The following is a 12,910-nucleotide window of genomic DNA, read 5'->3' on the forward strand; positions in this document are numbered from 1 at the left end:
TTCTTTCTTTCTTTCTTTCTTTCTTTCTTTCTTTCTTTCTTTCTTTCTTTCTTTCTTTCTTCCTTCCTTCCTTCCTCTCTCTTTCTCTCTTTCTTTCTTCCTCTCTCTTCCTCCCTTTCTCTCTCTCTTCCTCCCTTTCTCTCTCTCTCTTCCTCCCTTTCTCTCTCTCTCTTCCTCCCTTTCTCTCTCTCTCTCTCTCTCTCTCTCTCTCTCTCTCTCTCTCTCTCTCTCTCTCTCTCTCTCTCTGTGTGTGTGTGTGCGTGTGTCTCTCTCTCTCTTTCTCTTCCTCCCCCCCCCTCTCTCCTGGACCCTAGAGACCAACTAATCCAATCCCTTTATTTTACTGAAATATAGAAATGTGAATAAATTGATACAACTCTAAAGTGGCAGGAAATTGCAAGGACTAGAACTTGAGATATCTTCTTGACTTCAATCCGGGAGTGTGATCCTGCCTCCAAATCCTATCTTGCCCTACACCAGAGATCAATGAATTGAAACATTTTTTTGATTACTATATTTCAATGAGATTAGTTATAGCATAATGGATAAGATGCTAGGCCTGAAGTCAGTAAGTCCTGAGTTCAAATATGACCATGAACACTTACTAGCTATGTTACCCTGGGCAAGGCATTTAACCTGTTTACCTGTTTCTTATCTGTAAAATGGAGCTAATAACAGTACCTACTTCTTAGAGTTGTTAGGAGGGTCAAATGACATAATATATGTAGAGTGCTTAGCAGAGTGCCTGGCACATAAGTACTTTAAAATGTTTGTTATTGTGAGTAATGCTGTGTTTTTTAGTTTATATGGCTATAAACATTATTCTGAGGAGTCCATGGGCTTTCCCAGACTGCTCAAGGGAGTTCATGACACAAAAAGATTAAAAACATGCTCCAAGTTACCTGTTTCTTTGGGGATACATAATTTAGTGTTTTATTCATTTTTAAAAAAATTCCACAGTATGGAACCCTGTACTAGATATGTAGTATAGCTGTTCACTCAAAATTTTTGCTTAATGATTAGTGGTTTCTCCTGCAGAATATTTGAATCTCCTGCAGAGGGAGGTAGGTAGACATTCAGTCAGAGCCTTGCTAACCAATTCAGATGCATACAAAACTTTGGGATGTCTCAGGTTTGAAATGCATTTTTAACTTGTCTCCCAGAATCTCTAGTTTCCTTCAAAGTATACAGTAAATAGATGTACCATCTACTGGAAGATTTTTTGATCTAATTATCTTTGTGTAGATGTTGTATCCCCACCCTCACTGCCAAGTTAGGGTAAGTAAGCTCTCTGTTTCCTCCTTGTCTTCTTTTCCCAAACTCCTAACACAGTGTTTTATGCCCAGTTGGTAGAAAAGTTTGTTCAAAATTATGTGAATTGAATTCTTAGATAAAGAGATGGGATAGGCTCAAAGTTTAAAAAAAAAAGAAAAAAAAAAAAAGATACAAAACCCAAACCCAAACCTCTGTTTTCAGGAATGTAGTTCCCTAGAAACAAGGCTCGGGAAATGTGGATCCTTCGGACCCAATCAGGCTCTCTTCTCTACGAGCAGATTGGATGGGGGTTCCTTTTTCTCCAGCCAAAAGTGGATTTGGATTGGTGATATATTAAAAAAGGATATCTTATCAAGAACCTAGGCTGAGAATTTGGTATGAGAAGAAAAGAAATGTAGTAGAAAGATGCCTCTATATAACTTCCAGAAGTAGTTAAGTTTCAGTTTAATTTGGGGTGGGGGGAGAGGTCAGGGAATAGATCTAGGAGACTTGGGCAAGTTCAGGAAGAATTCAGGGAAGTGAGCTCTACTCTTGGGTCTTTGTATCTAAGGATCTTGGAAGTCATGAAAGGGCTCTGAAAATGAATTAGAATTTTGACTCCACCCTAGATTATGTATTTTTAAATTAAATTATTTAATTTCAGGACTTCCAGAACCAAGATGGAATCACTGTAGGAGAGCGATCCATATTCTTGTAATTAGCACGGAACCCATCAAACTTCTCTGAATGTGGGAAAATGGTAGGCAATCCAGAAAATATTCATTATTATGCTCAACATCTTGGTGGTTTAGGACTGAAATAAGGGAGGGCGTGAGGTTGAACGGCAGTCAGAGATAGCAAAGGAGGGGGTTTGGGACTAGGGGAGTTCTCGGTGGTCTCAGGGTTTGAGGAAGGGTAGGTGAAATGCGGCCGTAACCGTGAGTTGGCAGGAGAGTCACAAATCTCTGGGCGGGCAGGCTGGGGTGTTCCATCCTTGCCTGTCAACCTCAGTTCTCCGGGCAAGCCCTGCCTTCTCATAATGCTTGCACCCGTCTCCCCAGCTTCTCCCTCAGGCTTCTGGAGTGAGTGAAATCTTGGGGGTGGGCGGGAGCGGAGGGGATCCCGTCACGTGGAGAGCTTGCGGGGCGGAGCGGGGGGCGTTTCGGCGCTGCCGGCTACTGTCAGGGCTGCCTGGGCTTTAAAGGAAGGAGCGAAACCGGGGTGGCGGCGAGGGAGGGACAGGAGCTCCGGGAGGGAGGGAGCAGGCAAGTGACGGAGAGCCGGGCGTCGGACAAGGGCAGCGCGGCAGCCGCTGGTGACAGGAGCCGCGGGACCCGGCTGCTCGGCTCTTCGCAGGGGGGCCGTGCTCAACTTTGTAGTCGGACTTGGAGCGGGGGAGGTTGCGGGGGACCTCAGAATGAGCCGCCAGCCCGGGAGTGTGTGGCTGGTGGTGGCGGCTTCGCTCCTTCACGGTAAAGCAGCGCTCGAGCTCTCCCCGCCCTCTCCTCCTCCCTTCCCCGGCGTTAACTGGGCTTTGAGATCCCGTAGCGTTAGAAGGGTGAGGGTAAGGTGGGGGGCGGTGCCCCTTGCGCTATCCGGCTTTCTGCTGTCCCCTGCAGGGACCCTCTCCCTCCAGTCCTTGGGTTGCGGAGTTAGGGTGTGGAGTGGAGGGCACGGTGGCAGGATCCCCCCGACTCCCCGAATCTGGGTCCGGGGGTCGGGGTCTAGCCCGAGGGCTGGAGGATGGGCAGAAGGTCGGGATGCCCCACAGACCCGCACGCTGAAAGGCAGACCTGGAAGCGGAAAGGGAACGGGTTCCTAAGCTTCCCCACTCCAGGTCTCTCTGGAGACATGTGAGTGTCGGGCCAAGGGGGGAGAGGAGCGGGAGGAGAGGCTACACGGACGCAGTTGGGGCTCTCGGGCAGCGGAGAAAGGGGGTGCAGTGTCCCCGCCTGGCCGACTCTGAGCGGCCTAACAAGTTCTCCGTCTATTGAAGCATCTCTGCAAGGCGAGTTCCAGAGGAAGCTCTATAAGGAACTGCTCAAGAATTACAACCCCTTGGAAAGACCGGTGGCCAACGACTCCCAGCCGCTCACAGTCTACTTCTCACTGAGCCTCCTGCAAATCATGGACGTGGTGAGTCTGAGCATTGCCTCTGTCTTTGTTGCTTTTGTTGCTCTGTGTAGGCACGGACTTCCTTCTCCCCTCCTACCCCAAGCTCAGCCTTTCACAGTCCTCTTGGCCATTTGCTAAGGACTAGTCCTCAGCGTCTCAATTATCGTGCTACTTCGGTGCCTAAAACAGGGTGGAGAGAGCAGACTAGTGAAATACAATTAAAAATATTTTTCTTTTTTGTATTTATGTAAGACCGGGAGGCAGAACTGGTAGCTAGAACGGCAAAATTCTGAATTCCAAAAAGAATTACCTTGGGTGCTTCTATGACGAATTTCTTAGGCTGTATGATCCCACTGTATTGAAACACAAACATTCCCCAGACTCTTATTTCTCTTTCCTCCATTCCTTCCGAGTTTTCTTCCCAGTTTTCCCAGGGCCCTGTTCTTGTCTAGAAAAAATATAAATAAAATAATCCCTGCTAGATGTCTTTATTGGGTCCCGTACTTTTTTCTTACAGGTAACAGTAGTAAGAAGTTTCCCCAAATAGTACTATCTAGAATGAATAATACCAGCTGCGGTGCAGATTTCACTTTTACTCCTTGTTAAAATCATACCAGTTAATGCAGCATAAAGCCGTTCCACCAATTATCTATTCACTGCATTCATTCACTTATTCAAATCCACTGAGATGAGTTTTCTCTCTCCACCCACTCCCCACTTATAGAAACTTATTTCGGATGTCCTTTCTTGTAAAAAGATACTCTAATGACCGGTTGGATAGACTTTGCATGGACAGTCAATTTACCTAGGTTCTCTCTGTGATGCATCTAGTTAAGCTGGGGAAGTTTCAGGAATGCTACTGGCAATTTAAACAATAAGACTCCTGAACACACTTCTTGCCTTTCTGATGTGGATTAGACTGGCAACATTGAACTATGTTACCCTTAGATTCTACCCAAATCTGTTATTTACTTGCACAATGTTTTGCTACATTTTCCCCGCAGAATCACTTTCTCCAGGTGTTACTTATCCAGGGAAACACCTCTTTCCCCACAGGCTTGTCTAATACCGAGGCAAATCAATGATTGCTAAGTAAATACAATTCCTTTCTCTGTCTCTGATGTCTTTGGAACTCTGTGCTGCATGCATACTTGCTTTTATTATTTCTTTAATCTTGATGTTTCATCTAATTCATTTGGTTAATAACATTGTCAGACTAATGTCCTAACCATCCCAGATAACTTAATGTTTTAACCTAGTTAAAATGTAATGTAATGAATAGCTCCCCTACTCTATTGCATACATTATAGATATGTGCTGGCTTGCTGTAGGTGAAAACTGGCTTGAGCATTAAATATGGAAAATGTGGATATTGCTCCTCTGTGATAGGATGAAAATGGATTGAAGGGAATAAGAGTGTAAAAGGGTCAGAAGTAAAAAAAAAAAAAAAAAAGCTGATTAAAAAAAAACAAAAAACAAAACAAACCCAGAGAAACTAGAGTGTTGGCTTTCTTTTATTAATCAGAGAATTAGTTGGAAGGGAACAGACTGAATAATTGATTTCAGCTGAATTTTTGAATATGGGGGACCCAGGGAGAAGAGGAAAAAGTCCCTTGGGATGCCAGGAAGTTGCCTGAAGAGCACTTTTGGCCTGAACCCAGGGGCTATGCCTGGAGAGTTTCCTCAAGGACCAGGGGGCTGAGAGAGGGACAGCACTGGCTGGCTGAGGATGGAGGAGAAAAGGATGAACAAGCAGCTGGAAATTGGATCTGATCATGCTTAGGTACCTGTGTGGTTGATACACAGTAGCTTTTCCTTTTAACAGAGCAGTTTTTTTCTGTAACAATTGAATTGCTATCAGTGGCTGAATGTGAAAATGGTAATGTTTTCGATTGTATTGAGGTCTGGGGATATATATACACACATATATATGCATGTATATATGTATATATATTTATATATACATGTATGTATGTATCACACATGTGTACACATACATATATTCTATGTATAAACTAGTGATGTTGAGTTTAAAGGCATTAAAGCAAGTGACTGTGATCCATAAGGCTGTGTGTAGTCAAAAGATGAGACCCAACTTTGAGGATCCTAGATATTAGAGCTGAAAGGGACGTTAGAGGGAAGGTCCATCCTCTAAATCCAATGCTCTTTCCACTATGCAATACTTCCTTTTTAAGGCTCATAATATTAAGGAAGGTGGCTTCAGGTGACACTTATTAAAAAGGGATGTGTGTGTGTGTGTGTGTGTGTGTGTGTGTGTGTGTGTGTGTGTGTATGTATGCATGTATATATCTAGAATAACTCCTTAAGAAGCCCTTAGGAAATGATCATAAGATTCTATAGAACTAGATGGGAACTTGGGGATCATCTAGAACTTTCATTTTATAGAGAAGGAAATTGAGATCTATCCTGATACATATTGGTAGAAATTTAAACCCAGGCCCAGAGTTAGAGCTCTTTCTGATGTAACATATAGGTAGAGAGGAAATGGTAAGGAAGACCAGCACTAGGACATTTTGATGCTTCTCAGATCATACTGAGTAGTAGCAGAAAGTTGACTTCATTTTCTTATATCAGTCCTGTTCACAAGAACATTCTTAAAGTCAAGAAACATTTATCAAATATAGGGGCTTAGGAAATACTACTAAGTATTAGGGATACAAAGAAAGGCAAACAAAAGTCCCTTCTTACAAGAACCTCACAGTCTAATGTGGGGAGACAGCATGCAAACTATGTACAAACAAGATATATCAGAATAAATTGGAGACAATTTCAGAAGGAGGGAACCAGTGTTAAAGAGCATAGGGAAAGGCTTCTTCCAGAAATCCTGACTTGAAGGAAATCAGGGAGGAAAGGAAATAGAGAGAATCCCAGATTTATGCAGAGGAAATGCATAAATTTGGGAGATGGGGGAGAAATAGCAAGAAAGAACAGGAAGAGGGTAGAAAGGTATTAGAAAATTGCAAAAGTGAGATGGGGCATATTATATTGGGTGTGAAAGCCCAAAAGAGGCTTTTATATTTGATTCTGGAGGTAACAGGAAGCCACCAGAATTACCGAATAAGATGAGGAGTATTGAAGTCAGATCTACCCATTAAGAAGGATCAAGTTTGACTTCTGAATGGAAGATGGACAGGAATGGGGAGAGATCTGAGGATGGAACACCAACAGCAGGTTATTGCAATAGTCCTGCCATGAGCTGATAAGGACCTAAACTAGGGCCCTGAATGCTACTGGCAGTATCCAGAGCAGAGAAGGGTGTATTTACAAGAGGTGCAACAAAAGTGGAATCACTAGCAATTGGCTTCTGATTATATGTGGAGGTGAGCCTGGGGAGTTAAAAATAACAGACTATGTGATCATCTTGGATGTCTGAGACTGAGGGATAATACAACTTGATCCCAAAGACAAAACAAAGGGGTGTGTGTGTGTGTGTGTGTGTGTGTGAGTGTGTGTGTGTGTGTGTGTGTGTGTGTGTTTCCTTGCTTAGAGAGCAGACCAAATTTAGAGTCAAATTAGTTTTAGTATGTTAAAACCTAGACTGGAAAATAAGACTGTGCCTCTGAATTGAGATTATATTTGAAAGGATTTCAAAGCAAACTCTAAGAGGTAAAAATAGCAGTATGCTTCCCTCTCTCCCTCCTTCCCTCCCTTCCTCCGTCTCTCTCTCTCCTCCCTCCCCTCTCTCCCTCCTTCCTTCCTCCCTTCTTTCCTCCCTTCCTCCCTCCCTCCTTCCCTCTCTTCTTCCTTCCTTCCTTCCTTCCTTCCTTCCTTCCTTCCTTCCTTCCTTCCTTCCTTCCTTCCTTCCTTCCTTCCTTCCTTCCTTCCTTCCTTCCTTCCTTCCTTCCTTCCTTCCTTCCTTCCTTCCTTCCTAAGGCCTGGTGTGGGAACTTCTTTCACTAATGCAGGTCAGCATTTAATCTGCAGTTTAGTGGAGCAGTGTGGCATAATGGACAAAGTGTTGGAGTTGACATCCAGAAAATCTAGATTGGATTTCTGTTTCAGAACCCTTAATTGTTGTGTAACCCTGAGAAAGTGACTTCAGTGCTCTGGGCCCTAATTTCACCATCTGTAAAATAAGAATAATAAGAGTGCCTACTTCTCAGGGCTATGTTGTTGCTCAATTTAAATAATATAGGTAGAATACTTTGCAAACCTTAAAGTGCTCTATCATTTTGAGCTATTACAATCTTAGAGAGAGAAGCCAAATAGCATCATGGCTTTAGATTCTGAGTCATAAGCCAGAAAAACCTGAGTTCAAGTCTTGTCTCTGATACATCAGCTGTGCAATCCTGAATAAATCATCATTCTTAATGTGGCTTCCCAGGGATAGGGACAGAGACCTGGACCTCTGATTTCATTGGTGTGGAGTATAGCAATGGACCCAGTGCAGGTCTGTACCTTTCTGCCACTTAAGTCTTAGAGAATTGCCTAAAACACTCAGAAGTTGTCCCTAGTTTATGTTACACAATGGGTATCTGTTTTTGACTCCAAGTTCACCATTCTTATTTGCTATTCAAGGCTTCCTCATTAAGTTACTTATGAGCTGCTCACCTGGAATGGTAGAGGGTGTTTCTGACAATTAGTATGCCTAGTATAAATGAAATCACAGGTAATCTCTCCTCCCAGAAAAGGGTGATGGGTAATTTCCTACCTGGTATTTCCTTACTGACATTTCCTACCTGTTAGGATATGGCTTGAGTTCCATACTGATAAAAATCTTTATTCACAAGCAGAGACATGTTTCCTAGTCTAGATCTTAACACACTGAAAGATTTAGCCATGGAATTCTGAGTTTCACATAGGAAAGAGGTAAGTAGTCAGAATTCTCCATAAATCCATTTGCATGTGAAAAGCTGATTTGGGGGAACTTTTGCCAACTTTGTTTAGATTTATCTGGAAACCTGAATATTTGGGTTTTATCTTGGCATTACTCACTATGTGTTGAGAGAGATTTGCTGACCAAAGTTATAAAGAGACAAGGCATCTAGAACCCAGTTATTTTTATTCATATGGGACAGTATATTCATAGTGTCATATATAACTCTGTGTGTACAAGTACATAAACACACGCGCGCGCGCGCGCACACACACACACACACACACACACACACACACACACACACACACCCCTCAGTGGAAAGTTCCTGATGAAATGTTCTTAAATGTGCTCTTGTAGTTGGCACACCTTGTGCTATCTGATGATTGTTGGGCTTATTATGTTGGACCGAAGCTCTTGGTATCAAGAATGAGAAGGTGCCTGTGTATGAATGCTTTTAAGAATGAATGATGCACAAATGTCAGGTTCTCTGACTAATCCTCCAACTTTCCCTGTTGTCAATGCATTTAAGTAAATTGTGCTGGTAAGACACATATGACTATCCAACTATTAATATACGGAACTGTATCCAGAAGGCTGACATGTGAGATATTGGAAAAAATGAATAATACAAGTACAAATGTGGTGTAATAGAATACTTACCTATAATATTGTGATGTTTACTATCACTTAATGCTTTTGGTTTGCGATTTTAATTCTCAGTAGGTTTATTTGGCTCAGAAAAACTGAGTCTGAAATCTGAATGACTTATTGGGGTATGAGGTCCTTGTTCTAATCTGCAAGACTCATGTTTTTCCTGAGATTCTTATAGTGGTTCTCTATCAACGTCCATCAGGTTTATATCCTTAAGTTTTTGAGATCTTACTTATAGAAAAATATTTTGTATAATGGGAAAGAATATGAGTTTGAGTCTGGGATCTAACACTGACTACAGCAAGTTCATTAATCTATTTTTCAGTTTTCTTCATCTGTAACATGTACATTACTTATCCTATAAGGTATTCATGAGAAAAATGTTTTGTAAACCTCAAAGTACTTAAAAGTATGAGCTATCATAATTTTTTTTTAAAAAATAGCTGAATTTGAGCAATATTGCCTGTTAAGTTCTAACTAGGTGGTAAGTCAGTACTTGGCAATTCTCTAGCTCAGAATTCACACCTTTAGTTCAAATCTTTAAGGGAGTATACACCTTTGAAGGAATACTTTAAAGGAGCTTGCTCATTGGTCAGTAAGGAGTTCCCACAAGCCCCTGGAGTACCCACAAGCCCATTCTCTGGGAAGATAAAAAGAGGCAACATTGAGTCTGAACAACAGTCTAGATTAGGATAAGGACAAGATTTCCCGGGAGAACTTCAGGGAAGCTTGAGAAGATTCAGAGCCAGGATTCAGGAAAAAGAGGATTTGAGATTCTACCTTTGCTCTGGCTAGAGGCTCCAGAAGCCTCCCAAGAAACCTGCTCACAGAGAAAAGGATTTAAAGAAAAGAAAACTTCTCCCAGAGAAGGGTTACAATTGAGAGAAGACAGGACAATTAAAATTGTCCAATTCTGAATTTAAAATAGATAAAGGTAAAATGTTGGAAATGTCACTTAAACCCAGTCTTCTTGGCTCAAGGCCTGCCTCTCTTCACCATTCCAGTTGCCTGTGTGACATGCTGGCTATGTGACCTTGGGCAAGATGGTGTCCTAGGCAACTTTCTAGGATTATATATTACAGTAAAAATGTTGATTAGAATTGACAAAGGTAATTTCCTCATCTAAGCAATCACTATTTTGATAAAATCACTGGTTTAGTCCCTAAACCTTAGACACATTTAAAATTATGCTTATAATGTATAAAATATATACTATAAATAAATATACATTTATAAGTGCATTAAAATGTAACCATAAGTTATAATATAATTAAACATCTTTCTCCTCAATAAAAAGCAAACTTTACTTAATCAAATTTTAGTCCAATTATTAGACTTTGAAGTGTGTCTTTTTGGAAGTCAAAATGTGCACATTCTTCCCTACAATAATTCAGAAAGAGCTTAGAAAGTGTTGCACTGATATACATGAGGACTAGCTTCTGATCACTGCTCCTCTTTACTGATGTTTATGTTATACAGGGGGACACTGGGGCATTGGACACTGCATTATCCTTTTAAACCAGAACTCATTGCAGTTGATGCTGGTCAGCTTCTTGCATTTCTTCTGCCTCCAATGCAATGAACTTATTTTTCTCATGTCAAATTAACTCGCATATGGCTTTATTCTTTCTCCACACATGACTACTGATTTACTCACTAACCACAAACACTAGGTTCACAGTCCATTCTCTTAAATAAGGATGGGGTCCTAGATCTAAAATTTCACTGATATAGGGAATTCCCTGGTTAGGAAACTTCCTTTGTCAATGCAGGCATCTATACCTTTTCTGCCATTTGTAATTTTAAATAAGGATTCTTAATCTGGGATCTGTGAACTTGTATGTTTTTATTTAAAAATATTTTGATAACTGGTTTCCTTTGCAATTCTAATTATTTTACTTTATTCATTGTAAAAACATTATTCTGAAAAAAAAGTTCATAGATTTAACTAGATGTCTAAAAGGACCCACAATAAAAAAGGTTAAAAACTCTTTTCTTAGAGAATTGGTTAGAGTGCAGCTGTCAGACTTGAGAATTAGATTAAAATGGAATTGGGAAATATTTAGCAAAATAAATCAACATACAGTAAAACATAGATAATCTTACATTTTAAAACTAAGTCAATAAGTGAACTTTAGGAATCCATATGGAGTAGTGGCCCCAATTCCATCTGAGTTTGACCCCACTGGTTTAGGGCACTGGAAACTTATGTGACTTTTTTAGGGTTACATAGTCAGTAGGTATCATAGGAGACACTTGAACTCAGCTCTTCTTGCTTCCGAGGCTAGCTGTTAAGCTTCCTTGCAAACAGTCCCTGGGAACTATTAGTTCTATGTGATTGCACTGTGAAGATGTACCCTTGCCGTCTTCATACCACTTTGCTGATAAGCTTCATTGCTTTTCCAATATCTGACATATTCAAACTCCTCAAGAATGCTTATTTTTAATCTAGCACTTAATAGTATTTTTTTCCAATTATAAGTTAAGATAGTTTTCAACATTTCATTTTTGTGATATTTTGGCAATTATTTTTCTTTCCCTCCCCCTTCCCCAATTTCCATATTAGTCATGTTGTAAAAGAAGAATCAGTACAAAAGGGTATGAGAAAAAAGCAAAAAACAAATTAAAATAATAAACATAGTATGATTCAATCTACATTCAGTCTTTTTCTTGTTGTGGATGACATTTTCTATCACAAGATTTTGAAATTGTCTTGGATCACCATATTGCTCAGAGGAGCTAATTTTATGATAGTCAATTACTACATAATGTTGCTGTGACTGTGTACAATGTTCTGGTTTTGCTCAATTCACTCAGTGTCAGTTCATATAAATCTTTCCAGGTTTTTCTGAATCTGTTTATTATTTTTTTAGAGATTAATAGAATTCCATTACCTTCATATACCACAATTTGGTCAGTTATTCCCCAATTGATGGACACAACATCACTTTCTAATTCTTTGTTAACATAAAAAGAGCTGCTATAAATATTTTTGTACATATGGATCCTTTCCCTTTTTTATGATCTCTGTGGCATAAAGATCCAGTAGTAGCACTTCTGGACAAAGTGTATGTATAATTTTATAGCCCTTTGGACATAGTTCCAAATTCTTCTTCAGAATGGTTGGGTCAATTCACAATTCCACCAACAGTGCATTGGTGCCCCAGTTTTTCCACATCCTCTCAAACATTTATCGTTTTCTTTGTCTGTCACATTATCCAATCTGATAGGTGTGAAGTGGTACTTCAGAGTTACTTTAATTTGTATTTCTCTAGTCAATAGTGATTTAGAGTATTTTTATATGGTTATAGATAACTTTAATTTAATTTCTTTTTCTTTTTTTTCCCTGAGGCAATTGGGGACTTGCCCAGAGTACAGCTAGGAAGTGTTAAGTATCTAAGACCAAATTTGAACTCAGGTCCTCTTGACTTCAAGGTTGGTGCTCTATCCACTGCACCACCTAACTGTCCCTTTCTTTTTTTTTTTTTTTTTAATAGCCTTTTATTTTCAAGAAATGGACAAAGATGGTTTTCAACATTCACCCTTGCAAATCCTTGTTTTCCAATTTTTTTCTCCCTCCTTTCCTCCACTCCCTGCCCAAGCAACAATTAATCCAATATAGGTTAAAAATGTGCAATTCTTCTAAACATATTTCCACATTTATCTTGCTACACAAGAAAAATAAGGTCAAAAAGGGAAAAAATCAGAGGAAAAAATCAAGCAAACAACAACAAAAATGGTGAAAATACAATGTGATTCACATTTGGTCTTTGTAATTCTCTCTCTGGATGCAAATGGAATGGAATTGGCCTGAATTATCTTGTTAAAAAGAGTCAATTCCATTACAATTGATCATCACATAATCTTGTTGTTGCTGTGTACAATGTTCTCTTGGTCCTACTCATTTCACTTAGCATCAGTTCATGTAAATCCTTCTAGGCTTTTCAGAAGTCATCCTTCTGATCATTTCTTATGGCAAATAATATTCCATAACAATCATATACCATACCTTATTCAGCCATTTCTCAAGTGATGAACATCTACTCAGTT

At 40.1% G+C, this 12,910-nt stretch overlaps 1 protein-coding gene across 1 annotated transcript in view; it reads left to right on the forward strand.

Annotated features, from left to right (window-relative positions):
* Positions 1-2,407: 2,407 nt before the first annotated feature.
* Positions 2,408-12,910, forward strand: part of CHRNA7 (cholinergic receptor nicotinic alpha 7 subunit) — a 180,348-nt gene continuing 169,845 nt past the window's right edge. The window contains exons 1-2 of the mRNA XM_074294656.1: positions 2,408-2,726; positions 3,251-3,390. Coding sequence (XP_074150757.1) covers positions 2,672-2,726; positions 3,251-3,390 — 195 coding nt within the window. The 5' untranslated portion in view covers positions 2,408-2,671. The remainder of the gene's footprint in view (positions 2,727-3,250; positions 3,391-12,910) is intronic.

Source organism: Sminthopsis crassicaudata, chromosome 2 (genome assembly GCF_048593235.1).
Source record: "Sminthopsis crassicaudata isolate SCR6 chromosome 2, ASM4859323v1, whole genome shotgun sequence".
NCBI lineage: Eukaryota > Metazoa > Chordata > Mammalia > Dasyuromorphia > Dasyuridae > Sminthopsis > Sminthopsis crassicaudata.